Source organism: Malurus melanocephalus, unplaced genomic scaffold (genome assembly GCF_030028575.1).
Source record: "Malurus melanocephalus ecotype Western Australia unplaced genomic scaffold, MMel_1.1 scaffold_182, whole genome shotgun sequence".
In the NCBI taxonomy this organism is placed as follows: Eukaryota; Metazoa; Chordata; class Aves; order Passeriformes; family Maluridae; genus Malurus; species Malurus melanocephalus.
Genome location: NW_026623414.1, coordinates 390,535 through 417,416, shown reverse-complemented (window position 1 = coordinate 417,416; position 26,882 = coordinate 390,535). Strand labels below are relative to the sequence as shown.

General features: G+C 41.2%; 1 protein-coding gene across 4 annotated transcripts; it reads left to right on the top strand.

The window, feature by feature from the left end:
- The first annotated feature begins 2 nt into the window (after positions 1 to 2).
- Positions 3 to 26,882, top strand: CAPRIN1 (cell cycle associated protein 1). Of its 4 annotated transcripts, XM_057372983.1 has the most exons (19): positions 3 to 107; positions 435 to 640; positions 8,979 to 9,041; positions 10,537 to 10,623; positions 12,234 to 12,472; positions 12,586 to 12,668; positions 13,701 to 13,838; positions 14,390 to 14,442; positions 14,528 to 14,614; positions 18,936 to 19,091; positions 19,176 to 19,284; positions 19,723 to 19,784; positions 21,268 to 21,378; positions 21,910 to 22,059; positions 22,229 to 22,379; positions 23,127 to 23,321; positions 24,324 to 24,424; positions 24,826 to 24,889; positions 25,617 to 26,882. In XM_057372983.1, exons 2-19 carry the CDS (start codon positions 437 to 439, stop codon positions 25,679 to 25,681), a joined length of 2,118 nt encoding a protein of 705 aa, XP_057228966.1. In that variant the 5' UTR covers positions 3 to 107; positions 435 to 436; the 3' UTR covers positions 25,682 to 26,882. The 4 variants fall into 4 exon arrangements, with proteins under 4 accessions (XP_057228966.1, XP_057228968.1, XP_057228969.1 ...); XM_057372985.1 differs by lacking the exon at positions 14,528 to 14,614; XM_057372986.1 differs by lacking the exon at positions 21,268 to 21,378 and having other exon boundaries at positions 6 to 107.

The window sequence follows — 26,882 nt, the reverse complement described above, 5'->3', positions numbered from 1 at the left end:
AGCAGGAGCAGCGCGGGCGGCGGGGCCGGAGCGTGGCTGAGGCGGCCATTCCTACCGAGCGAGAGAGAGCGCAGCGTGTCCCCTGCCCGGGCTCAGTCGCGCACAGGGTGAGGAGGGCGGCGCGRCCCCTCCGGACACAGCGAGCGGGGCGGGGGGGGAAGGAGAGCGTGAAAGGAAAATGACCGTTGGGCGCGAGGCGGCCGCCCCGCGCGGTCACGTGACCGCCGCCCCGCGCGCGCGGAGGGAGGGGCGGCTGTGGGGGGGGGGGGGGGGTCCCGTCGTCGGGGGCGCGCGCGTCGGGGCAGGTGCGGCTCGTGCGCGCGCGGCCGCGTGCGCGCTCCCGCGCGTCCCCGCCGCCCGCGCTCCCCCCGTGACGCGCCCGCCGCTCTCTCCGCTCTCTTGTCTCTCTCCTGCCCTCCCTCCCTCCTTCACAGAGATGCCCTCGGCTACCAACAGCACCATGGCGAGCAGCACCACCGGCAGCAGCACCGCCAAAGCGGGACCGGGCAGCGAGGCTGCCCCGGCGGCGGCGGCCCCGCAGGCGGCGGCGGGTGTGAACATCACCACGGTGCAGACCGAGGCCATGAAGCAGATCCTGGGGGTGATCGACAAGAAGCTGCGCAACCTGGAGAAGAAGAAGGTGATCCTCGTGTCCCCTCAGACCCCCACCCACCYCGGGTGCCCACCCGTCTTGCCTCTCGCCTTCCGGCCTCCCCTGCCCCCGAGTCGGTCCGGCCTGCTCGGCTCCCTTGTTCCGTGCCCTCCCGAGCCCTCCCSGGTTGTTCCCGGCGTGGCCCCCAGAGGCCGCCCGCTGGAAGGTTCCAGAAGGGCGAGCGCCGCTCCCCCGGCCTGTCCCCTTCCCCTCCCGGGGGTCCCCTTGCCCCATCCCCGGCCGCCCTCCCGTCGTTCGGAAACCGGCCCGGTTTAGCCCGGCCCGCGGTGCAGAGCCCGGAGGGGTCGCTGCTGCCGCCCGCACCCCTCGCCCCCGCTGTCCGGAGCCCCCTCGGCGGCGCCGCTCCCTTCCCCTTCCCCCTCCTTCCGCCTTTTGTTCCCCGCGGCGGGGCCTTTCCCAGCCGCGCCATCCCGGGGATCGGCTCCCCGCATCCCCGCTCCGTGCGGTGGCCGGAATGTTTTCGGTGGCCGTGCCCGGAGGTGCGGGCAGGCAGGCAGGCAGARRCTGCGGTGCCCCCGGCGCCGGGCGCATGGACGCGGAGCTGTAACATGGCGGCGCCCCGGCCTCCCCGGCGGAGCTCATTGTGCCGCCTGCACAAAGCCGGGGCCACCCCACCCCGCCCCGGTGTCACCGCTCGCTTTCCATCGCCCTAAGCTCAACTCTCTGGGAGCCCGAGCCCAGCTGGAAGCGGCMTTTCAGGGGTTATTTTTAGAAAGAGCAGCTACTAAATCCGTGGTGCTCGGACCTTTCGAGTCGTGGCACAAGAGGAAAAGGGTGTTACGGTTACTCGCGGTGTGTTTTGCACCCTYGCGGTGGTGGCAGATTAAATGAGCTTCACAGGGCATTGCAACCTACAGAGCATGAAGTGTCCATCAGTAAAAGAACTAACACATAGCCTCAAGACTTCCCTTAAAACACCACATTGCTAAGCTAAAATGAGGGATTACTGAAAAATAATTTTATGTTTCGTGTCAAAGCCCTAAATCTGTTTTTATTTTTAGACGTGAATAAGCACAATAACTGTTYTATTAATATTTTGAGCTAGCACTTTTGATTGTATTCATAGTATTCCATATAAGGCGGAAATATTAGCAGTAAATTAGTCTGTACAGGTGAGTTGTAAATGAAAGAAGCTGTGTTTTACCTGTAAACAATACATTGTGTATCCATAGTACTCTGTATAAACATGCTTTGTACARTGTAGCTTTCCACTTAAAAAATGGGTGTGGGATTTTCCTGGATTTTCTAAATTAAATGGCAAAAAGCAGCAAGCCAGGACCTTTTAGGTAAGTTTTAGAATCASGATCTTTTCCTTCGTGTCTGTTGTGTGTAGACAGGACAAGATGTCTGTCTTAATTTTGTCATTAATGCACAGCAATATGTGGTCCTTAATATGTGGACCACAATAGTCCTTAACTCAAGAAAGAGAGCAGATCTTAGTTGTTCTAATACAAAGAAAGGTTTGAAATGTAACTGTGGTACCTAATATATACAAAAATACTTTGAAAATATTTTTTACTATGTTAAAAGTCAAAATTACCAGGTGAACGATCTGACCTGTTCTGTACTTGGAAGTAATCAAGAGGATAAAGCTCAGTATTACTGGTGTGAGGGTCAGCTTTCTTCGGGAGCAGTATTTTAATTTACCTTTAAAAGTAAATCATTTACACCTAATTTACACTTACCTTAGCCATTGCATTCTATTTGAGTGGAATTTTAGTCAACTGTGATCCTCCAAGTGAGTAGAGGGGACAAAGTGCCCCTTTTTTCTGGAAAGAGCTTTTGTTGGAAGATGTTCCATGAAGATTACTGAAAGCATTAATTTTTTGAGTACTGTGTGTTAGACAGTATGGGCTCAAAGAAAAGGCCAGGGCTGGGACTTGAAAAGGAAAAGCTATGTGTGTCAAAGATTCATAAGTCTTGATGGGCTGAAGTTCTAAAACTTCTTGAAGGAGGACTCACAAGCACTACAGAAGTCAGGAGAGAAATGGTTCTTGGTGTATTAAAGCAGAATAACTCATTTGTGGGYTTGAGCCTCTCCCTTGGTGGGGTAGTCAGGAGTTCTTTAGTAAACCAGTGCTCTTTAATAGAGCATTGCATGCTTYGTGTATTAAAACAAAGCTCATTGTGCCCATCAGTATTTCCTTACCTTTTGTATCTTTGAACAAGAATATATTTTAAATTTTTCCAACCATCAGAAGGTAAAATTGTGCTGGATGCTGCACTGACAGGAATGGGTGAGAAATGCAGTAAATCTCACTGGGAGCTTGTGCTTGGTTGGACAGTTAATCCTTTCTTTGTCAGCAGCTGGTAACGAAGGCCAGTAGAGATGATTTTCAGAGCTTTGTGTTACTGAATGAATACAAAAATACTTAAACACATGTTTCTGAAGGATGAGAAATGATTGCTCTGTAAGAGGTACTGTCTTAGGTTTTAAATAAAATGAGCTTTTAGTAGAGGAAAGATCACTCTTCCTGAAGAAATTTCAATTTTTTGAGTAAATTTAATGTCATGTTTACCTCTACAAGCAGAAGATCAAATGATAAGACCACCAAAATACAAATTCAAATAATACTTATAACTCAGGTCTATACTATTTTGAAGATTTCTGTATAAACTAGAAATACTAGATTATTAGCTAAACTTTCACTTTCTTTTCCTAAATGTGACCTCATTTGAAAGTATGAGTATTAGTTGTGTTAAGAGGGACTAGGATAAAATTAATTGCTGTTCAGAAATGGATGTGAAAACATGGCCTGAAAATGTCTGTGTTCCCCTCATCTCTTTATATTTGGAAATTATAGGAATGCTTAGATGAGAAGATACTTGTATGTGCATGGAAGGGGGTAATTAAAGGGGTATTTTCTCTACAGGACCTTCAGACATGCAACTCCAGTATATTTTGACAAGCTTAGTTAATTTAAAAGTTGTCTGGRCTCCTCCAGGTGTTCATTGGGTGTCTGAAGTTAGAATCCTGCCAGCTCTGCGTGTTTGCTAGGAGAAGATATTTCACCTTCAATTTTTTCTCCTTGGCTCTTCTGTTTCTTGTTTTTAGGGGGCAAAACGTTTCCAAATTTTAAGCCAATTGAATGTAGATCAAACTCTAGTTTTGTTTCAGTGCTAAAGGAAAAAAACACAGTTATTTTTGCTTTCAACTTGTGTAATAGAGCATGAGCTATGTAAGAACGTTTATCWAACAAATGTTCTGCCAGAGGGCCCAAATAATTAATTTGCTATCACGTGGGTTAGGGGATGGGCCGATGGTTGCAAGGTGAGCATGTGAGCTTAAAAACTTGATGTGAGCTTGGTGTCTAGAGTTGGAAAGATAGCACATGTTGCCTGTGCCTGGTAACTTGAGCTTGCTGTCACTTTATCAGCTTGTCTGAATTTCCTACTGAGTGTAACCCTGGCTGGGTGCAAAATGAGGAGCTAACAAGTGCTGCYATCCTTGCTACCCAAGAACTCTCACAGARGAGCAGATGGACATTTGAAGTTGATCTGACTTGSTTCAGTATATTGTTGAATTTCCCAGGGCAAACAGGAACCTATAGGAAAAGCTGGGCTCAGTTTTCCATTCTTGTAGGTGTAGTCAGCTGTAGGGGGAAGTTTGAAGCTGCCCATTGGTAGTGGCTCCCCAAATGCTTTTGACCATTATTTGGGCCACTTGGATGTTCCAGGCTTGTGACTGTCCAGAATCTCTCCTTGTGAGGCTTTGTTTGAAAGTTATCTTTGGAGATCTAACATGATTGTGGACGAAATGGTAAAATTCATTTCAGTCGGTATTAAAAGCCTGAACCTTTGTTTGAAACCTCTTTGGGTTGCAATTTTGTATATCAAGCTTCATGTTTGAAGCACCAAGCAGTTTGTTTATCTGTGAAATCATGTGGTGGTTGGTGCTTTGAGGTTTCAGTGTGATTTGTTTTGGTTTTAACTGGTTATTGTAGAATAGGGCTTGTCTCAGTGAGTTACACATGGTGAGTCCAAGAAGCTGTGAAACATTTTCTGGTTTAAATTTTTCAGATGCTGCTTTGGGTGTTGGTTGATGGTTTTTCTTTCAGAAGAAAAAGACACAGAGAATGTGGTGGGGGAGCTCAGTTTGTGTTCTGCAGCCCAGTTGGTGTTCTAGAACTCACTTGTAAAAGTAACTTTTTTGAGCATAAATTATGTGTAGCACAAAATATAGGTCTCCTGCAGTGTACCCAACTTCCCTGTAAATTCAGTCTTTCTGTAGGAAATCCAAGTGCTAATGATTTGGAAAGAACTTCTCTGTGCCGCCCCCAAAACTTGGGGTTCCACTCTTCTGTGACTTAATTCTGRTTGCTGAAGAAGCTTTTCTTTTCCTCTGGGGTCACCTGATCATGAAAATGAAATCTCAGAATTGTTGTGTCTGTCACTTGTTTAAAAACTAACACAGTATTCAGATATTTTTTCTAAACCATCAAAATTCCTAGATTTTGGGGGGAAAGCCCACCCACCAAAATATCTACAACTGTTAATTCAAGAATAAATTCCCTTTTAACAGAAGACTGTGTTTTATGTTCTGGAGTATCGGTATGATTGCATCCTTCCATCTTCCTGGTTCTGCCTCAGGACTGAAACAGCTTCTCAGAACTGGTGGGTTTTGAGAGGTTCTGAACTTCCTTGTTGAGTCTTTTACCTTTTTGATTTTGCTTTTTTTTCTTTGAGAAAATAGGAAGAATGGTTTTGGTTTGTGGAGTGTTTTTGGCCGTTTCTGGACAGGTTTTTTGGTCATTTCTGGGCAAAGTGGTGCTATGGAAATGATGGTGGAGGAGAGATAAATTACAATGCAGAGATATGAAACAGGTTAAACTTCTGATTTCCAACTTGGCTTCTATTTGTTTTCAGTGCAAACTGTATTACACAGCTGTTTTAAATTTTGGATTATCCTAATTGCTTGGTGCTGTCAAAAACATTGATTCCGTTTTTAGATACCTCAGGAAACAGACTTGAGATGTTCTTTCCATCTTTTCTTTGTTTGTAGTAGAGTGTGAATTACAAAGGGTTTATTTACTCCAGCTGTTTGCAGAGGTTACCTTGTCCCCTTGCAACTTGTCATACACACTTGTGCTGCTGTAATTGGTATAACCATAGCATTGAAATTGTCTGGTTAAATATAGAGTCTCCCTCCTGCTCCTGACCCCCTTTTTTAAGGGTTATTTTTAATCTGATGATTCCAGTGATCCAGTTTATAACACAGCACTGGAAGTGATGGCTCAGTGGTCAGGCATTTCTAAAASCAGCATTGGCTTGGAAGCTAATGCCATGTAACTGCATTTTTTGTTTTCACTTCAGGATGACATTTTTAAGATAGTTTAGGGAGGTAAAGAGAACTGTCTATTACTACAGTAAAATAATTCAGCTTTGGATTCCTATTAAAGTCCAAGGCATACTTAAGTGATGAACACCACAGCCCTGGGAGCCTGTATGTGGTGCTTTTTCCCCAGGAAACTCCAAAATACTTCAGGTATCTCAGTGGAAAAAGCTGAATTAGGGTACCTTGCTGCCTGCAGAGCTGGGAGCTGCTGACTCATGAACCATTCAATACACAATTTATATGCTCACTTTGCCACTGTTTTTTTTTTTTTTTTTTTCTTCTGGTTTAGTTTTCATGCTTGGAGATGTTTTATCTATGAGGAGTGAGGGTGAAGTTGTGTAAGGGAGGGGGTGAGATGAAGACAATCTTCCCCTCTTGCAGGTACTGCAGTAGGTTCCTAAGCAGGAATTTTGCTGCAGTTATTTTACAGCATTAATGCCGCTCTTGGATTGCTGTTAGTTGACAGTGCAGATTAAAAAGAAAGCATTTTACTTAATATTTCTGTGTAATGCAGCTTTGGATCTTAAAGTGTCTTTAGGATGATAGAAAAATGCTTGCTTGGCATTTGAAATCTTTGTGGTAACATTTAACTAAATGCACAGTGGTTTGTCCTCTGCATTGCAGCTGACAGGGCTTTCCTTCCTCTGCTTTTACCTTTCCAATAGGATTATTCTTAAAGAAGAAAAAGTGAAGACAAGTAATGCTTCTTCTATTCCTAACGAAAACAGGCATGTTACCCTTTGCCTTTACAACAAAAATAAGAAAAGCATTTACATTAGACCTAAGAATATTTGACCATTTAAGAAAAAAAGTTGTGCATTGTTCAATAGGTTACTGCAATGTCTTAATCTGAAAATACCAACCATGCATAGAAAAAGTAAACAGAAAAAAATGTAGTAATTTAGGATATTTTTGTCTCTTCCATCCCTTATGCCCTCAGCCACCAAAATGGTTTCTGTGAGTGTTTCACAGCAGAATTTTGCAATAAATGTTTTCTTCAACAAACTTGAATTAAGTGGTGGGTCTGAAATACAGTGTTCCAACCTGTTTGTTTTACTGTTGTTGTTTGTGGGTTTCTGTTGGAAACTGGATCACAGAGTTTGTTTTAATGCATTTTTGTAGACTCAGTTCAAACTGGCTTGTGTTTACAGTCTATTTACTGAGCAGCCTCACAAACAATTGCATCAGGGTGACCAAGGGAATTGTAATCTGCAGCAAGGGAGCCAGTGACTTGGGCAAGTAGGAACTTCCTTTGAAATTTCCTTGTCTGCAAAGCCAGTTTGCTGTAGGATTTTAACCATCAGAGGTGTGGGCTGACCTGGCATTGCACTGTGGCCCTGCAGTGGTTCAGCTCTTTTTTGTCCCTCTTGGCTTCACAGCTCAGCCACACTCTCCTAAATCAAGAGAAGTGTTCTGTGATTGTCCAACCATGGCACCATCTGCTCTGAAATCAGGATGGAGAAGAGTAACCTGACCTTACTTCCTGTTGTGATCATTTTGCAAMTGTGCCAAATGCTCTTCAGGGCTAMTTTTTTCATCTGTTAKGAACTGTTGCTGCTGCATTTAACAATATAGTAGTTAGCAATATAGTAATACGTAGTTTCTGTCCCCAGCGTGAAATTCCCATTAGTAAGGGCATGTTCTGGAAGTTCCTCCTTTGACTTTGCCTAGGCCATTGCTGGCTCTGACACACTGAAAAGTGAAGTAGTTAAGTGTTGTGTCTGACCCTTTAGTCTTGCAAAGATGGGCACCAGTGATACCAAAAAGACCAAGGCTCACAGGAGTGATTTGGTTTCTGGAAGTAATGACTGGCATCAAATACTTTGGAAGAGGAACTTGCCTGATACAGTTCCACAGACTTTGAGCTTTCCAAAAAGTCTGAGACTGAGCACAGAAGTTGAATTTACTAGAAAAATACCTATAAAATGTTTTAACTGAAAAATCTGAAACAAAGAGCMACAGCAGCCAAACAAGGTGTCACTCAGTGGTAAATGTAAATCCTAAAACAATGGYTGTGTCAGGGTTTTGATTCTTTGACATTCAAAATAAGGTGTTCCATTTTTCACGTCTTGTTATCCTGGATTGGGAAGATAAATGTTAAGGATTCATTTTAATAACTTTTTTAATTAGGTAAAGGCAAATTTCATGCAAAATACAGTAATTTATGATAATACAGAAATGGTGAAGACAGCTTAATAATCAGGTGTGTTAATCTTAACAGGCTTTGCTACCTGTCAAACACCCTTCCTGCTTAGCCTGTGGAATCTGTACTTGGGCACACAGGAGTTTTACCTGCTTTTGGTGGATGTCACTCTTCTGCATGGTTTTCTGTTTAAGCAGATGAGAAAACTGATCCTGGTGAAAAGTTGCCTAATGATTCCTTTTTAAATTTCTTCCTGTGGAAAAAAAATCCTAATGCTCTTGAACTAAACTATTTTAGAGCTATTAATATGAATTGTGTTGGTGGGCATTCTTGCACAGAGGATTAGAAACTGTTTAAAATTCTTTATGACTATCTTAAGTGCTGAAGCTATAGAGAATTACAGTTCTGAATCTTAATAACATTGACAGTGGGGGTTTACAGTCAGATTTGTCGTGTAGTAGTGATAAAGCTGTGATAAGTTCCAGCTCAGCCCTCAGTACAGCTCTCTGATGTTTGGACTGAAGGAAATATGCATTGAGAGTGGTTTTCCTGCTAGGAGGAATGTGAATTTCCTTGGAAATTCCAACTAGCCATGAAGACATTCTAATAGCCAAATAAACAAGGTTAAAACATTTACTTCTTCAGTAAATATTGTTGTTTTAATCCCAAAGACAGTTTTTCTYGTGTCCTCTTTCCTCAGGACAGTTATGTCCTTGTGTGACATTGTGTACTSTAATATTACAATGCATAATTTTGTTAGCACAAGTAGAAAAAAAGCTCTAAACTGATTTTTGGCTCTTCATAACAGCATTTTTCTTTTGTTTCAGAGCAAACTTGATGATTACCAGGAACGAATGAACAAGGGAGAACGTCTGAATCAAGATCAACTGGTAAAAACAACAAAAAAATTTGTAGCCAGATCTGTGTTTATTGTTTTGTCATGTTGGTGAGGAGGGAAGGGATGAATTTCACTTCTCCTTTCCCCTTGCTGAAAGCTATATTTATCAGAACCTGAAAAAATAAGTGAAGGAACATGTTGAAATACTTTATGCTTATGAGGTTAGATTGAAAATAAGCTGTGATGAAAATTGGCATATGTTAAAATCCAGAGCTGTTGAGGGGACTGTTACTTGTGAGGTTCTCTGCACATGATCCTTTTCTTCATAAAAAATGTGCCCAGGGAGAACTTGTGAGCWTGGTATGGTGTTGGAGATGGAGCTTAGCCCAAGGGCTATGATGATAAGCTGTGTCCATGTGTCTGTCCCTGCTCTCAGTGCAATAGATGTGGAGCTCTAGTGGAGTTTTGTGCTGCCTCTCTCCTTGTTGGGGCTGGTTCTTAAAGTACTTTATTGTAGAGCTAGATTAAGCAGCATTTTTGCAGTTGCAGTAAATAAAAAGCAAGTATCAAATTAAATACAGTTGTATGGTGCAAACATGCRTGTTGATACTTCAAGAGATTACCAGATGCTCAGTAATCAACAGTGTTTTGTTGATGATTTTTAACACTTTCACTGAGAAAGTGAAAGGAAAAATGTACCCTTCAACTATTGCAGCTGTTGACACTTAAAAGAATGAGCTGCTTCCCTTGGTCCGTGTGATGATTTCATCTTTATTTTCGTGATTCTGTGCCAGCTGAAAACTGAAGTATCACAGATCAGTGTATTTTTATTTTGTAAAGGCCCGTTGTGAAGGTAAATGACAATAAGGTTTCTTTTGGGTGAGCATGGAAGAGAATTGACATCRTGTTGAGGAGGGAAGCTCATTGTTTTTATGCAGCCTGACTACCAGAYTTGATAAAAATMTTCTTTGATTGGAAAAATCCATTATTTTTTCACAGCAGGGGTGTAAATGTCTCACCCCAATCTCCCCTGATTTGATGTCATTTCTCAGTACTACCAAACGGGTTGAGATGTTGGTTTGTTTTGGTGCAAATCAGAATATTAGGTTTAAGAAGACAGCAAAACCAAAGATTTCTGGAGAAGGCAACATTATGCTCTGGATGTTCTGTGGCTCTGACTGGAGCTAACAATGCATTAATTCTCAAATTCTTGAGCAGTTTGAGTTGCCAGATTGTTCTTCTCTCCCATTCTCCCTGTTGTTAGTTTTTGTCAGGAGCTGCTRCAGCCAAACATGAAACCAGTACATTATTCGTGTGAGCACATAAAGGCATATTTTTATATGTTTAGTATATCTAAAGGACATACACAAGTCTTTGATACTGGGTCAGTGAAAATCTACTTGACTTAACATAGTTGCAGTTCCATTCAGGGGTGCTGTGCCTCTTTTCAGAGCTAAAAAAATGTGGGAATTTGTTTGTTGGAATTATATATTCCGTTCTGTTTGTAATGATTTACATTTGTGGTCTTTCTGGGTTTTTTCTTAAAGGATGCGGTGTCAAAATACCAGGAAGTGACAAATAATCTGGAATTCGCTAAGGAACTGCAGAGGAGTTTTATGGCTCTGAGCCAAGATGTAAGTAGAGATCAAGCATTGCCATGTGGGTTTTCCAGACACTTTAAACTCTTCTACTGATGCACTAGTCACCTCTGTTCACAGGGATGAACTACCCTTGATTTCTTGTTTGTTTGACTGTTTTCTTCTATCCTTTATATTAGTTGGTTAATTTCTGATGCAGTACATAAGTGTATGGAAACAAGAATAATGCAGTAATTTTCTGACWCAGCATAGGTGTTGAAAACTGATCACAGAACAAGTCTGTCATGCAACATTAAAGATTGCTGCCATTGGTAACATTTTCTTAAATGGATTTCACAGAGTTTTCGTTTCTTAATAATACAGTCTGAAACTGCATAATAAGACAATATTACTTCTGTGAAGGATAAGTTAACTGGATACTATAAAATAGGTAATATTTTTGGTTGGTGTTTTATTAATGATGCAAAATAATACTGTGATTGAGAATTAAGTTCTGAAAGGTTGGGAGTAATGGAAAGAGCAGCAGTACTGGAGGAATTGGTTGTGTAGTGGATGTTAGCACAGCTGACTGCTCTAATGGGTGCACTTAGCTTGTGAGCAGGCTGTGATAATCAGAAGAGCAGCAGCATCCCTGTGTTATAAACTGCTTTCTACATTGGTTTTGGCTGTAAATTAATTTGGAGGAGTAAGCCGACTGGTTTCTTCCTTTTCTTGCATCACAGTTCCATTTGTCTTTATGGGATGTTAATAATGGAGAATGTTCTTTTCTGGACAAATCTGTTCTGAAGTGTTCTCCTGATTATCTGACTGCTAAAAGAAGCCAGTGAACCCAGRAGTACCAGACTGGTGCTCTGCTCTCAAACTTGGTTGTAGTTTTTTCTGATTGGAGTTATTCCACATATAGCTGATTCTAAGATCTGTCTTTGATTTTAGAAAACAAAATTTAGAYGTTTCAAAGWGGGAAAGTTACTGTCATGATAGAKTTTTTTGGGAGAGAATATTTAAGTTAAAAAGAAAATCAGCTGAATTTGCCATGCTGGATGCTTGGGTTAAGATTAGGAGCAGAAGAAACATCCTGTAGGTTCAGACTGCTGCTGCATTTAGAGCTGTGCTGTGGAAGGTTCAGTGCAGAGCACAAGGCTGATGGTGATGTGTCATCCACTCCCTTTCTGCATCTGTGATCTTTACACTGGGAATGCTGCMGTGGATGCACATGCTTGTTCCCTGGAGTGTCTAACTGGGGATCTCATGTCCAAGAATTTGTTTAAATCCTTTTTTGAGCTTTCTGATCCTGTCTAGCTCCCCAGGCTTTCATGGCAAAACATTCCATTAGTTCCCTCCTGTGGTGCATGAAAAAACAAAGAGTACTTTTGTTTATCTGTTTTAAGCTGATCTCCTGGTAGTTCTGATGAATGCTTCCTACTATTATGGAATATGGTAAATAACTTYTCTGTTAGTGTTATCTGTGTGGCCTGTGTGAAAAATCTGCATCACCCAAACCACTCCAAGTGGAAGAACCCARCACTTAGGCTCTGCTCTTGCCCAGTGGAAGAACCCAACTCTTAGGTTCTGCTCTTGCCTCCTCTGTACCTTTTCTTAGCAATTAAAGACATTTCCAATCTGTTTTTCCCTTGGGTCCACTCCAGATCCAGAAAACAATAAAGAAGACAGCTCGTAGAGAGCAGCTGATGCGAGAGGAGGCTGAGCAGAAGCGTTTAAAGACTGTGCTGGAGCTGCAGTTTATTCTGGAGAAGTTGGGTGATGATGAAGTGCGCAGCGACCTCAAACAAGGATCCAATGGGGTGCCAGTGCTGACAGAGGAGGAACTGACAATGCTGGATGAGTTTTACAAGCTGGTTTACCCTGAACGAGACATGAACATGAGGTAGGGTTACAGCAAAGTGCTTCTCCTTCTAATTGCCAGTCAGTTAACAATGTATTTAGTATGGTAATTTAAGGACTCAGTAAGAAATTAACTCTTATTAATTAATTTTTAAGGTTGAATGAGCAGTATGAGCAAGCATCTGTTCACCTGTGGGACTTACTGGAAGGGAAGGAAAAACCAGTTTGTGGAACAACCTGTAAGTACAGTTTCTGCGTGAAGAGACAGCACACTGTCTGAACTGAAATACACATCTGATGGAAGAGAGCKTTGGCAGTTAATTATCTTCAGTTATTTAGAGTAACTGCTTCTTCTCAGCTCTTAGCTGGACAGTTACAGTGATTTCTGAAGTTTGGACTCACTTGTATGGTTTTTTTACACTGGCTCAGCATTGCTCAGTATTGAAGCTCAGTCCATTCCTGCTATTTCAGCAGTACTCTGCTGCTGCTGGTGCTTAGTAACAGTTCTTTGTTTTCTGGAAACCTGTGTGTGAGCAAGGAGCTTTGTCAATAATATGACCTAATATATCAACTGGCATGGCCTTCGTTAGTGGGATGTTCTCTCCCCACTGACTCCTGCAAAAAGTGTTGTGGTTTTGCCCTGTTTTTTGATTAAYTGTAGATCAAGGTGTGACCATGCCAGCCAGACTGCTTTTTTAGCAGAAATAATTCACAAATACCTGGCCTAGGCAGCCAGTAATGCTGCTTTGCCCATGTGGCTGATGTCTTTGGGTTAAGATGCCAGCATTCATGTGAGGCACTTAGTGCAAGTATTTTTTTGCTTACAAAGGCTCTTWTAAGCCACTCCACCTCAGGGGAAGAACCTTCATGAATCAGGTAGTACCTGTGTAAATTGGTTTGTACTGACAGTTGTTTTGTAAGAAATTGTTCTGCAGTAATGGTTGTAAGTAACAAGAATAAAGGTCAACAAGAATTGAATTTATAAACTTGACCTCACTCTGAAGTGTACCATAAATCTTCCAAAGAGTTAGATGTWTTCTTGAGTTTCTCCTTGCCCTTCAGATTTTTCTGAATGAAAGTGGGTTATTTATTKGTTTATTGGATGTGACCCAGTAAGAGAAGAAACCTTGTACCAATAATGGTCAATGAACTGGCTTGGGGCASTAACATCTTCCAGCAAAAGCATCATAAAATGTATGTGTGACCTTTGGGAAGGAAGGAGAAGATTTTGGCTGAGTTGGTGCTGATCTTTCCCTGTTCCATTTTCCCAGATAAAGCMCTGAAGGAGGTTGTTGAACGTATTCTTCAGACCAGTTACTTTGACAGCACCCACAACCACCAGAATGGGCTGTGTGAGGAAGAGGAGGCAGCACCTGCACCTGCAGTCGAGGACACTGCGGCAGAGGCTGGTAAGAAGGGGAAGATCCCTTGTCACTGACCCTTTTGTGCTGTACCATCCTGTCTATGCAGTCCTCAGAATGATTAAACTGCAGATGTTGTGTTCATCTCTAGTACTGAAACCATCCAAGATGAAAATTCTGGCTGCCTGAGGCTTTCCCATTTTTCAGTGGCTCCCACYCGTTTAAGCTGTGTTAAAAGGGAGCAGTTTTTCAAGCAGACAGTATGATTACATATTTAAGAAACTTGGGAATGTTGTATCAAATTTTAAGAAAAAAACTCGTGACATTTTTTCCTTCTGTGGAGCAAGTACAGCTGAACATAACTCTATATAGCAAGAGTTTCTTGTGGGTTTTTTTTCTTTTTAATTCAAAGTTCCGAGAATATCTGTTATTACTAATTCTCTGTTTATGCCCCTGACATGTCTTCTTTATTCTGAGATACAAGATATTCTCATCTAACTTTGTGTCTTCTAGGTCTGTAGCATGTGGGTGGTTGGGGTCTTTATTGTTGTTGTCTTGGGGTTTTTTCCTCATAAATGGTGTATTTCTTTTTCTTACAGAACCCGATCCAGCAGAAGAATTTACTGAACCAACTGAAGTTGAATCAACTGAGGTATTATTCACTGAAAGACTGTCAATTTGTATACCTTTAATGCCACTTACTTTTACTTTCATACCCTTTCTTATTTTTATTTTAGTATGTAAACAGACAATTCATGGCAGAGACTCAGTTCAGCAGTAGTGAGAAGGAACAGGTAGATGAGTGGACAGTTGAAACGGTTGAGGTAAGATCTTGTGTACTGCAGGTAAAATTGCAATCCCTGTTTCTGCTGGCTCACAATTCATGATAGGTTTTAGTATTGCATCCCTACTCCCCCGATATATAAAAGAATACATATATTTAAGTAGGCTTGGACTCACTACTCRATTCTTTAATTACATACTTAGCTCAGGAGTACCTAAAATAAARGGAAGTTTAGTATGGCTAAGTTTGCAGAGAACTTGCTTTTCTTCATTAGTGGCTTGCTTGGGAAAACAGGACTTAAAAGTCTAAGGCTTAAAAAGAACTTAAAGCCTTTTTTGAAGTCTTTTTGGTAGGAGAACTTAGCTGCAAATGTAGAACTCTAAAATTTTATCTATGCAGCTGCTGACAATGTGGTGTAGTTGTGCTTTCMTTGAGCAGGTCCTTGGAGAGGGAGCTGAAAATGAGTAACTCAACTAATACCTACTCAAGTTTGCTTATGTGCATAATTTTATGTTAAARTATGCTTGTATGTATGTCTCTGCTTTCCAGAACTAGAGGTCTTCAAGTATTTCACTTATTACTTCACACCTGAGTGGCTGTTGACTTGCAGTGTTTGTGGTACACTGGTGTTGGGATCCGTTCCCAGTTTAGTGATTTTAGTGATTTGCACTCTMGACTTTGCTACATGTACGAGTCCATTATTTTATTGCACTGGAATTTGTGTTCTTCGTGGACTGGAAAGGACAAGCCCTATGTTTGGCATGCTGGAGCTTGAGTTGTGTCTGTCTGTTAAAAACAAGTTAWCAGCAGCTTCTTTCAGGTGTTGGAGAGTTAATTTTTGATTGATTTTAGCCTTCTGCAGCTGCAAATTGCAGATTTGCAGATGGTCAGTTTTTCCAGACTCTCTTCCCTTGGTGCCTCTGGGCTATTTTTAAGTGTAGGGGAGTAAGTGTTCATCATCTCGTGAAGTGATGAAAAACCAGAGCAGCTGATTTGATCCAATAAACTAATCTGGCTCATTGTAAATTGTGTCTGGCTGAAATTCCTTTTTACAGTGTTGAAGACCACTAAGAGATTTAATGATACTTAGGATGGGTGTGAGGCTTCTRGAAGTAAATAGACAACTTTGCCTTGTATGTGAGCAAGTTTGGTAGTTTCTTGTCATAGTATTTTATTCCCTTGATTAAAAATCCCTTAAAATATCACTGCTACTCCCTGCTGCTGCATGTGTTTTAAGAAATCTCTTAAAAAAACTGAAGAAAGACTCCAAACACATACATTAAAGTCATGCTTGATTGGAGTAGTCTTAAAAGGCACAACATTTTAAAATTAATGATTGATTGGCTTCAATTAYACTCATTTTACGTCTGTGTTTCTACCAGTTGTCCAGAGTGGTTCCATTCTCAGTAGTTCTTAATATAAGGAGTACAAATGAAGATGTAATTCAGATTGTAGTTTGGTGGCAGATTTCAGAAACTCCTAATTTTTCAGGCATCATTACTATGRGATTGGATCAGTTTTGTTTTCATAGGACAGAAAAAAGAATGTATATGTAGTTATCCTTTCTATCCCAACATTTTGGACATTGTAAAAAGGAGTAATTAAAAAAAAAATTAAAGTTGAAGCATTTTTCTTCATTATTAAGAACCTTATTTTCTCAGATATAACACAGAAAAGGGAAATTGAGACTTATCTGCCTGTAAAATTATTCTTGCTGGCATCAMAAGTCTCATTTCTCATGGGAATGCAGCTGAATTGTCCTTTGGTAAGATCGTGACAGAAATGTACACTGATAGCTGTCAATTTTGAAATCTAAAAGAGAGCTTGCCCTCAGAAGATCTCCATAGTTATTCACAAAGTGGGAGGATATCATAAACTCCTTTTCAGTAACCCTTAAGTAGATTTGATAAAATCAAGATTTCTGTGGTGTGTTTTTAGTTTGGGAAGTGATAATGCCTTCACAAGGGTATTTTTTTGTATGGCCCTTAGGTAAGTTTTAAACTAAAGAATTTGCTTGTGAGTTGTCCAAGTGTATTTGGACTATATAATGTTCTAATTTTGGTGAAGATGTCCTTTATTTGCAATAGTATTTTTGGAGGTTTTTATTGTTGTTCTGTGCAGTTTTAATTTTTCTTAACTGCATCTTCTGTAGTAAGTACCTGAATTTGGTTGTGCACAAAGTTCTCAGTGTCTTAGACTTGGAACTTTGCTTGGATGGATTTTATATAGAACTGAAAACTCTTCCCAGGCTGCCAGAATACAAATTCATYCTAATTGGTTTGTGGTGTCATTAAACTTGTGGTTTTACCTTTCTTCCTCCTTTTTTCCTGTACCCTGTTAGTCTCCTTGGATTGTCTCTGCCTGCTCACAAGGTTAACTTAATCCACACAATTTGAAATGTGTTTGAAAGTTTCATCCTGCTCTGCCTGTACCAGCTCAGGGTACCTGAGGAATGGCTGATGGAATAGGTCCTAAACTGTTCCTTTTGACATTAAAAAAAGAGGAGTGGAAAACGTAATGTAAAATACAAAACACCATCTCAAGTTAGTACTGTGCTAGTTGTGAAAAAGAAAAATGCTGAATATTTTTGTCACTGTTATGTATTCTTGGTGATTCCATCAATGCATTTATTTTTCTTGAAGATACTGAATAGTTATGAGTGATTTGGACTCCATAAATTGGRTGGTAGTGCTCAAATAATGGAGTATTTTTGGTAACAGTTATGCAGGAGATGAGTAGCTGCTGGTTTTCCCATTCAAGTTTCACCWGTGATCTGGCTTGCACTTTTTCTTCAATTTTTAAACTTTGTAATATGCAAAAGGTCTATATATGTGCTCTAGATAATTTTTTCTACTCACAGCGCTTGATTCTTAATTTGGAAACAGTCCATAATGTGAAATTCGGGGATAGATGAGAGYAGTTGTGCTTGGYTTCTGGTMTATTTTTCATGGAAATTGTCAAGTGCTTCTCTATGGATTGCCWGTAGTGGTGATTTGGATCTGAAGGGAATCTCGAAGAGGGCTGTAGCTTGTGTTCAGTTTTTAGTTTTGTCCATCTTTTCTGTTAGGGATTTGGCCACAGAACAATCCATTGGAGTTTGGGAGGCAGCTGTGTGTGCAGAGTGCTATGTTCAAACAAGGTTTGGAAGCCTGAGCAAGGAGTAGGAATACTGGAAGATGCTGTAGGTTTCTTTGAGAGATTTAAAAAGAAATATACAGGCTTTGAGGGTGGATAGTGGAAGTTTAACTAAGACCTGAACTTCAGGCTTTATCGGACTGATCTAAAGTAAGACTGATTTGTTAATTGTCATAACTGCTGTACAACAAGCTCTCTTCTGCAGATCTAATAAGAAATCAGGCATTTTACATAAATACTTTGCAGCTGTCAGGTGCATGTGTGCTAATTGATAGCCTATGTGTGTAAGTTTTAAGGCTTAGCTCTTTATGTGAAAGATTATTAATATTTGAAGCTCATTAAAACAGAATTAATGAAGAAGTTACTGGCAATGATATTCTGAAAGGGTATTTTTGACATTGAAAATGGCACTTCTGTATTATGGGAGCTGCCTGAAGAGCAGGTTAGGGACTGGTTAGGGACATCAAAGTGCAGCTTGATTGTTCTTGTCACTGTCTGTTTTCARACTATTGTTGGTGGATGTTTGAGATGCTCATGTCCAGCTTTCCTGGTTGCTCTGCTGCCTGATCAGGTGCTATCTGAAAGCCCATTGCAGTTTGTTCCTTTGTTGATGTTTGCCACATTGGAATATGTCTGGGAAATCTGAGCTTTCTTGCCCATTGTGAGCTGTGCTTCTGTGTCTGGGCTTCTGGTGTCACCTTTGTCATGCAATGCTTCCTGCTGTTCCCTGAGACAGTAAATCAGGGAGCTATGACAACAGTGGCTGTGAAAATCGAGCATTTTGAAGTCTTAAGGACCAAAAAATTCTGACTCCACTTATATTTACCAAAAAACTGTGAGAAAATAATTGTTCCCCATTTGTACRTATTTCTGAAGCTTACTCTTCCCCCAATTCCTTTAAACTTCCAAATGCTGATAAATTGCTGTCTCAAATTCTGCTCTAAAACATTCCTGTAATGCTGAACAAATGCTTTTTCGTGGGGAGAAGAGTAGATGGAGAGAAAAAAGAGCAGAGTGTGAACTCTAATCCTGTGAGTGCTCAGATGAGTAGCTGGGCACCAGCACTGACCTGTCTGTAGGATGTAGTRTTGTCCTTCAATGCCACTACAGTAATTACACTATCCATAACCAGTTGGGCAATAGCCATAAATGTCAGGAACTCTCGAGTTRCCTGTGTGCAGTGCTGCCTGGAGCTGAAATTGCAGTTGGTTGTTGTCTCTTGTTAGGTTGTAAATTCCCTGCAGCAACAGACACAGGCGACATCTCCTCCCGTCCCGGAACCYCACACGCTCACTGCTGTGGCTCAGGCAGACCCCTTGGTCCGGAGACAGCGAGTACAGGACCTCATGGCACAGATGCAGGGCCCCTACAACTTCATGCAGGTATTTCTGTACTCTAAACATTCATATGTTTAATCCACAGCAGTGTGGATTTGGTTTTTATTATTTTTTATTTTTTCTCCCCAGGACTCGATGCTGGAATTTGAGAACCAAACTCTTGATCCTGCCATTGTATCTGCACAGCCCATGAACCCAGCACAGAGTTTGGACATGCCACAAATGGTTTGCCCTCCAGGTTTGTAATGGTAAATCCTAAACATAAATATTGGGGAAGCCTGCAAGTCATCTCTTAGAAATGCTTCCATTACTGCTGCATAGTAAAAGAGTCACCACAAGTAATAGCACAATCCTGTTCAAGTGTGTTTTGCTCAGAAATGTGATTGTACTGTTTTAAACTTCCATTTCTCACATGCTTATAGGTTTTGCTTGGAAATACGGAACATCTAAAACTTTTCTTGTTTTGCTTTGGCTTATTTTGGACTAGAAGAAACTAGCTAGAAAAATGTTCTTTGCATGGAAATAGGAATTGGTAGTTTTAGTATAGCTTTGCTATGCTAAAGGCTTCATTATCTTCAGGATGACCAGCTCTGACATAACTGATTAGAGAAGACAATAATACTATTCGTAAAAAGCTTGATTTTACTAYGTAATAAGTGAAATTATTTTCCTTTAGTTCATGCCGAGTCAAGACTTGCCCAGCCTACCCAAGTTCCTGTGCAACCAGAAGCTACACAGGTAAAATGTTTAGCAATYTCTGCTTTGGATTTGAGTTTGATATTAGAGCTGATTCATGTTGTAAAAGGGTTTAATTCCTAGCTATATGAGAAACTCAAAAAAGAAGCTGAAGTTACGATTTTGGGAAACTGATTATCTCAGTTATCTCTTCAGCATTGTTGCTTACAAGCATTATTAGTTACTAGTTCTCTGCAGACATTGCAAACTCCCAGTAATGGAATCTTATCTTTGTTTAGTAGTGTTCTTTTTCATGTTAAGCCATGTGTAGTAATAGTTTAAATTTAGCTAGAAGCAGGTAATTTGTTATTTATTTCAACAGAAATGCCAAAATCAAAAACACTTGGTTAAGGGGCAAGCTGTGTCTGTTCAGGGGCAAGCTGTGTCTGTTCAAGTGAGTGTCAGAGCACAAATAGATCTAGTGCTTAATGCAACTCTGAAAATTTTGGAATTTGTGTTTCTTTTATTACCCCCAGTTTCTTGCTTGGATTGGGATGTTATAGAGCAGTCAGCTTGAGTTGAATGCTGTTTTCAGTTGAGCTTTAAGTAGGGTCTCTTAAACTTGCCTCTGCATTGTATAAATGAAGTTGTCACCTTCTTGTTAAGATGTTTCAGTTGTGTGGTGATTAAAGAAGTTCCTAATTTTGTGTTAAGCATGTGTGGCATCTCTGAGGACTGTACTGGTCTCAATAATTGGTCTGTTCCCTGCAGGTATTTGTAAACCAGAATAAAAATTCTGGATAGATGATGGATCTCACAGTACAGGCAGTATAAAATGCTTCCTTTATCTTTTTCAGATTAGATCGGCAAGGTTTAGGTCACTCATTCATACAGAAACAGGAGTGAAGGAATTTTTTCTTGAGTTTCATCTATGTGTACCTCCTGAAGTGCTGGTGCTCTCCACAGTTTATCGTCTTGTAGGTGTAGAATAATTGTTTGGGCAGAGGGTTTTCTCTACTCTGGTTTTTGTTTTACTGTTAGGTGATGTCTGTGACTTAATCCAGTGGATTTTTTTTTATTTCCCTTACCTCAACCAGTGCTGCGAGTGATTCTCTTGAGGATCTTGCAAGCAGTAGCAAAACTTACTCGTTGCTCTGGAACATTCCAGTGGGACGTGAACACCCCCATCAGTTGTTATCCATTGCCTCTTAAACTCCTCAGTGTAGCCTTAATGCAAAATCCTCTGCTTTGCTGGCTGGAGTTTTCCCTGGGCTCCATGTGGGAGCAGAGCTTGTAAAATTTAAAATTCACTGCATTGGAAGCCAGTTCATGTCCACTTCTATTTAAGCTTGGAGTTGTGTTGTGTTAGAATGTTAGCCAAGATGAGGTGGTCAAAAAGTAATTCATTTGTACTGGTTGTGAAGATCTGCTGGCTCACAGACTTAGCCTAGAGAGTACCATCCGTTCCAGAGTTCTCTGACACTTTTTACAAAACCCTGTGTGAGCATCAGCTGACTTTTGGGGGCTTTGGGGTTTATTTTGTCAGGTTCCCTTGGTTTCYTCTACAAGTGAGGGATATACAGCTTCCCAACCCATGTATCAGCCTTCTCACACAGCAGAGCAACGGCCACAGAAAGAATCAATTGACCAGATTCAGGCAAGTCAGGTTTCACAGGGGTGGGAAGGACTCTGATTGCAGGTGGCATCAAATGTTAGTCTATGTTTCTTCATAAATAACATTATTTTTAGTTGCAAATTGACAGGGCTTCAGTGCCCTTYAATTTCAGAATTGTGAGCCTGTCTGTGACCAGTAAGTCCTCCATAGTAAGGCTTTTAATTTGGWAGCTTTTTTGTTTAGTTAGATGCAGCATGCCAACATCAGCATGGGAGCATCAGTGTTGTTGGCTTAGGAAATGAGATTTTTTTTACATTGGCCAGCAGTTAGCCTGGAAACTTACTCATTTCCCCCTCTAGTTTTTTCTAGTTGTGCTTCAAATTAATGAGGGAGAAGATTGTTAGGTTTTTGTTCTCCCATTAGGCTGTTGTGAATGAGGCAGTTGAGCTGAAGTAGAAAACAGTCATTTGTACAGGTGAAGCTGAGGCATTGCCACTCTTTTAAGCCAAATTTTGTAATTTAAAGTTTCAGTACCTCAAAAGCTGCTAAAATGTTGTTTGTTTGAATTAYTAGGCTTCAATGTCCCTGAATGCAGACCAGACCCCATCCTCCTCATCACTTCCCACTGCATCCCAGCCGCAGGTGTTCCAGGCTGGATCCAGCAAGCCTTTGCATAGCAGCGGAATCAATGTTAATGCAGCTCCATTCCAATCCATGCAAACAGTGAGTAGGAAACCAATGGTGAATCCCTTTGTTTTGGTACTCATTCTTTCTGTTGGGATCAGTCATGCAGCTACATAATATAATCTTTGGTTATTCACATTTTTCAGACTTCAATGCTTCTTTACATGATGTAATGAATAGTTGTAAAACTGAATTTCTGCTGTTACAGGTATTCAACATGAACGCACCGGTTCCTCCTGTTAATGAGCCAGAAACCCTTAAGCAGCAAAATCAGTACCAGGCCAGTTACAACCAGAGTTTCTCCAATCAACCACACCAAGTAGAACAATCAGATCTCCAGCAAGAACAACTCCAGACAGGTAAAATTCCTGTGGCCTTGGCACRGCAAGTGATGAATCTGTGAAATCCTAGATGATGGAGCAGATCATGTCACATGGTCTCTTGCAAACCTTTCCCCTGAGCAATACCAGGTTTTGTTACTCTGTCTGGGTTTGAATATCTAGCAGGTAGTGAAATTCAGTATATCTGTCTCCAGCTGTTAAGCCACTTGACTGACTTTTATATGGGCTTAAAAAAAAACCCCCATCAACAGGATTATTCTGAAGATGAAAGCAATAGAGGGAAGTACTTGCTCTGGTGATGTTAAGGTTGCTTAAAAAATCAGTGCAATTTGAGGTGACATTATTTCTAGAAAGGGAACAGTAAGCCAGAAATGAGAGCAAAAATGGACTGCTTCTCACAGTTCATGTAAGGTCACAAAGGTCTGGAATCCTTTACTGAAATCGGTTGGATATGGCTTGAATTCAGCAGGTAAAATGCTTTCCAGGTTAGCAGCTTGAAAACGTAAGATCTATGTCCAGAGCTGTTTTTCTCCCAGCACTCKGAATTCACTGAGATGAAAGGAGCAGATGCAGAGGGGGATTTTGAGTGAAGGACACAGGACAGAGATGACAAGGGTGAAGTGCTAACARCTACTGGATGTGGAGTAAGGAGAGGCAGAGGAAAAGATGAGGCTATAATTGAATGTTGAGTTTAAAGAGACATATGTGGGAACATAAAAAAATCCAGACTTGTATTCTTCTCTTTCCCCTCCRATTGCCCCCCAGTGGTTGGTACCTACCACGGTTCCCCGGACCAGAGTCACCAAGTGGCAGGAAACCACCAGCAGCCTCCCCAGCAGAACACTGGATTTCCCAGGAACAGCCAGCCTTACTACAACAGCCGAGGGGTGTCCCGGGGGGGATCCCGCGGGGCCCGGGGCCTCATGAACGGTTACAGGGGCCCAGCAAATGGATTCCGAGGTGAGCAGCTCTCCAAAACACTCAGGAACTTGTGCTTGCACTTGGGTGAACAGCTTGTCTAGGTAGCAAATGTTAAGCTGAACTGCTGTTGGTAGACTGGGGTAGTACCTCTGTGTGATCACTAAACTTGTAGTGAAAATCTTACTTGCTGRAGATAACTCAAAGAATTTAAAATGTAGGAGTGTGTTTGGACCTCTGTTATGATGKAAGGATTGTATCAGGCATTTACTGCAAGTATTAGCAAAGGCAGAAATAACCAGCAGAATTCCACAGCCATCAAGCAAGGAATTCAGATGCCAGTTGATACTTCAAAAATGTTTTTATTTCTACAATGTATTTTATAGCTCTGTGTTTCATCAGAATGAGAATAGGGTGTCTTATGTAGAAAAACAAGACCACAAGAATCCTGAAGTCCCTAGGCCAAGGGAATTYAACAGGAGTGGAGGAACGATACTGTAGTTCTGCATAGATATGAGTATTTTCAGGATTCCTGGAGATTCTGTGTGTGGCTGTCGGTGTTACAAAGAGGTTTATGTTAGGAGAGAGATGGTTTCCTTGTTCTGGGATTACTTATGGACACAGTATTATCGTCCATGTTTTCTTCCTCTCCTGTGGCCGGGGAATAGAGARGAAACCTGTACAGTAAAACCACAACTGATGGGAGTATGAATGCAGTAATGACAGCTGGGACATTTAGAGCCTACCTAGTATCATGTTTAGTTCTGGATTAAATGTTCTGTAAAACAAACCACAGATTACTTTGAGAAATGAACTGAATTCTGCCATCTCCCAGCTCTTAGCAGGTCTCCATTCTCATTTCTTGTAGTCTGTTAGCTCTGATGTTGGAGACACTTGCTTGACTTGCAGGTAAAGAGCCCTTGCTAAAGGTGTGGGTTTTTCTGAGGTTTAGGTAAAATGCTGTTGCTGCTTTTCTTTCTATAGTAGCAGAAGGTCAAGTATTAACTTTGATTCCAAGTGAAAGACTTGTGCCCTGTTTCTTAGGGGGATATGATGGCTACCGTCCTTCCTTTTCCAACACTCCAAACAGTGGGTACACACAGCCCCAGTTCAATGCTCCTCGGGATTACTCAAACTACCAGAGGGTAAGCTACCAGTGTGGGGGGAAATACCTGTCAAAAGCACCCAAATCTGTTAATGGCAACTTCTCTGGGACTTCTTTCATTGCTCATGAAGACAAACTGCTTCTGTGTAGTTTGGAAAAGCTGAACACTAAATACATCTATTTATATTTCTTAGTTATATTGAGCAACACATCCTGTAACTGGAGAGAGCATTTGTCACTGCACATTTTATTACAGCTGCTAGGCACTAGTGGAAGTAAGAATTTTTTTTTTAAGATTAATTTAAACTAAGTAAATGTTGCATGTTGAAGCTACAGGTGTTTTGTCAGTGCATATTGTTCTAAAAGYTCCTTATTTTGCTGGCAATTAGTAACATAATGCCCAGATTTTATGTTGTAACTTTTTTAATTTCTTTGCTTCAGGATGGATATCAACAGAACTTCAAACGTGGCTCTGGACAAAGTGGACCTCGGGGAGCTCCTAGAGGTAATTTCCTGAGTATGAATAATTGATTTGAGTGGAAGTTTCTGAGCCAACTTTTGAAGTTCTGGACTTTAAAAGCARCTTCACTCCTTACTCAGCAGCTCAACAATTAAGAACAAGCTGACTTTCCTCTGCCTTCATAGCTGTCCCTGGTTTTGGGCTGGGCTTGGTCCTGGGAACCTCTGAGGACCCTGCTGACTTGAATTATTGGGATTCTTTGAGCTGGTGCTGGAAGTTGGCTGTTAAAGGAGGAATTCTTGGAAAGAAGTTAAAACAGCCAAATACAGCAGAACTACTTCACTGTCTTTTATTATTGAAAGCCTTGAGAAACAAACCCACAGACATAGTGAGGCTTTTTATTTTCATCCCTATTTCCTCAGGTYTTTCCCTTAGTACTTTTGGTGATGAGATTGTTCTGTGTCAGTACAGGCATTGCCATGAGTGCCTTGTCAGTGAGGGCAGCTCAGGGCTGCATCTGTGAAACCCCACATGGCAGCTCAGTTTTGGAGGTTCTGTCCCTGACTGTCTTGGTCCTGAAAGCTGTGAGGTGTGGAATTCTGGTATCCCAGGTTCAGTGTAACACCGGGCTTTGGTGAAGCTGAGCGCATGTTTTAGGAAGCACAGCTGTAACCAAACAAAGTCTTACTCAGTTTAGACCAGAAGATTGAGGACTGTCTTGAAAATCACCAGATTTCCTGCAGAATTCAACCCCTTTGTGTGTGTTTTGCAGGTCGTGGAGGGCCCCCCAGACCAAACAGAGGGATGCCTCAGATGAACGCTCAGCAAGTGAATTAAACACGTTCACAGGATTTCATTCAACGCCAAAAACATGCTGGCCAGTGTACAATACATGTTACCAGAAGAGTTATTATCTATTTGTTCTCCCTTACAGGAAGTTTGTTGTAAAGGGACTATTTTCATTACCCATAAYGACAGGACTACAGTTGCCAGCTTTATAATCCCTGGATATTGAAAGAAACGAAACAACGTTTACTCTGCATGTTCTGTCCTAAGCATCATCTTGAGCCTTGCACATGAGATTCAGATTCCTCACCCTTGCTAAGAGCAAAACAAAAAAAAGGCAATTTTCAGGGTGATCCAATCTCCATGGTTAACTGAAGTGGCAGGAAAAAGCAACGACTCACTTCTGACATTTAAAAGTAATTTAACAAATTCAGATAAAATCTGCAAATCCATAAAGATTTACTGTGGTGGCAGTTGACAAAACTAAATGTTCCCATGATGGGATGGAAAAGGTGAAGTGTGGCTTGGTGTAGAACAACTGCATTTCAGTTTTTCCTTTTTAAATCGAAGCACTGAACAGTTAAAGATGTGTAGTGATGCAATTGCCCTAAATAGACAGGTGGGCTTAGAGGCAGTTTGTGACAGAGGCACCCTTAGCTGCAGCACTCCTCATCACCAGGGCCCTGATTCCTGTGGCTAAGGAGTTAAGAGCGCTTGCATAACTGCTAATGTAACTGTGTAATTATTTTTTTTTAGGAGACAAGGTGGAAAAAAAAAAAAAGCTTCGATTTGGCACTTGGACAAAATTTTGCAACAAATCTGAGCTATATTCTGGACGGCCACTGTATATTTGATGTGAAGTCTTTAGATACTTTTTTGAAACACTTAMGTTTCTTTGATAGCAATGACTTTTGTAAGGATTGGTATTCTCTATCATTCCTTATGACTTGCACATTGTCTGTCACTAATACTTGACCTTGCTGTATTATCACCTAAATAACTGATGCCGGTACTGATGGAAATCTCTAATGGATAATCATAACACTTTTGGTCACATGTCCTTTTGTCTTTCCTGCAGCCTTGAAGGTTTTAAGAAATCTCAAATGCCCGCTGCTGCTGCCCTTTCAATTGCTATCTTTTGAAAAGCACCAGTCTGTGTTTGAGTTGATTTCCCCTTTTCAGGGAAATGACAGCCAGCAGTTACAGTTCTAATGGTATAAGCAAGATAAATAAAACATGTTTATAAAAGTTG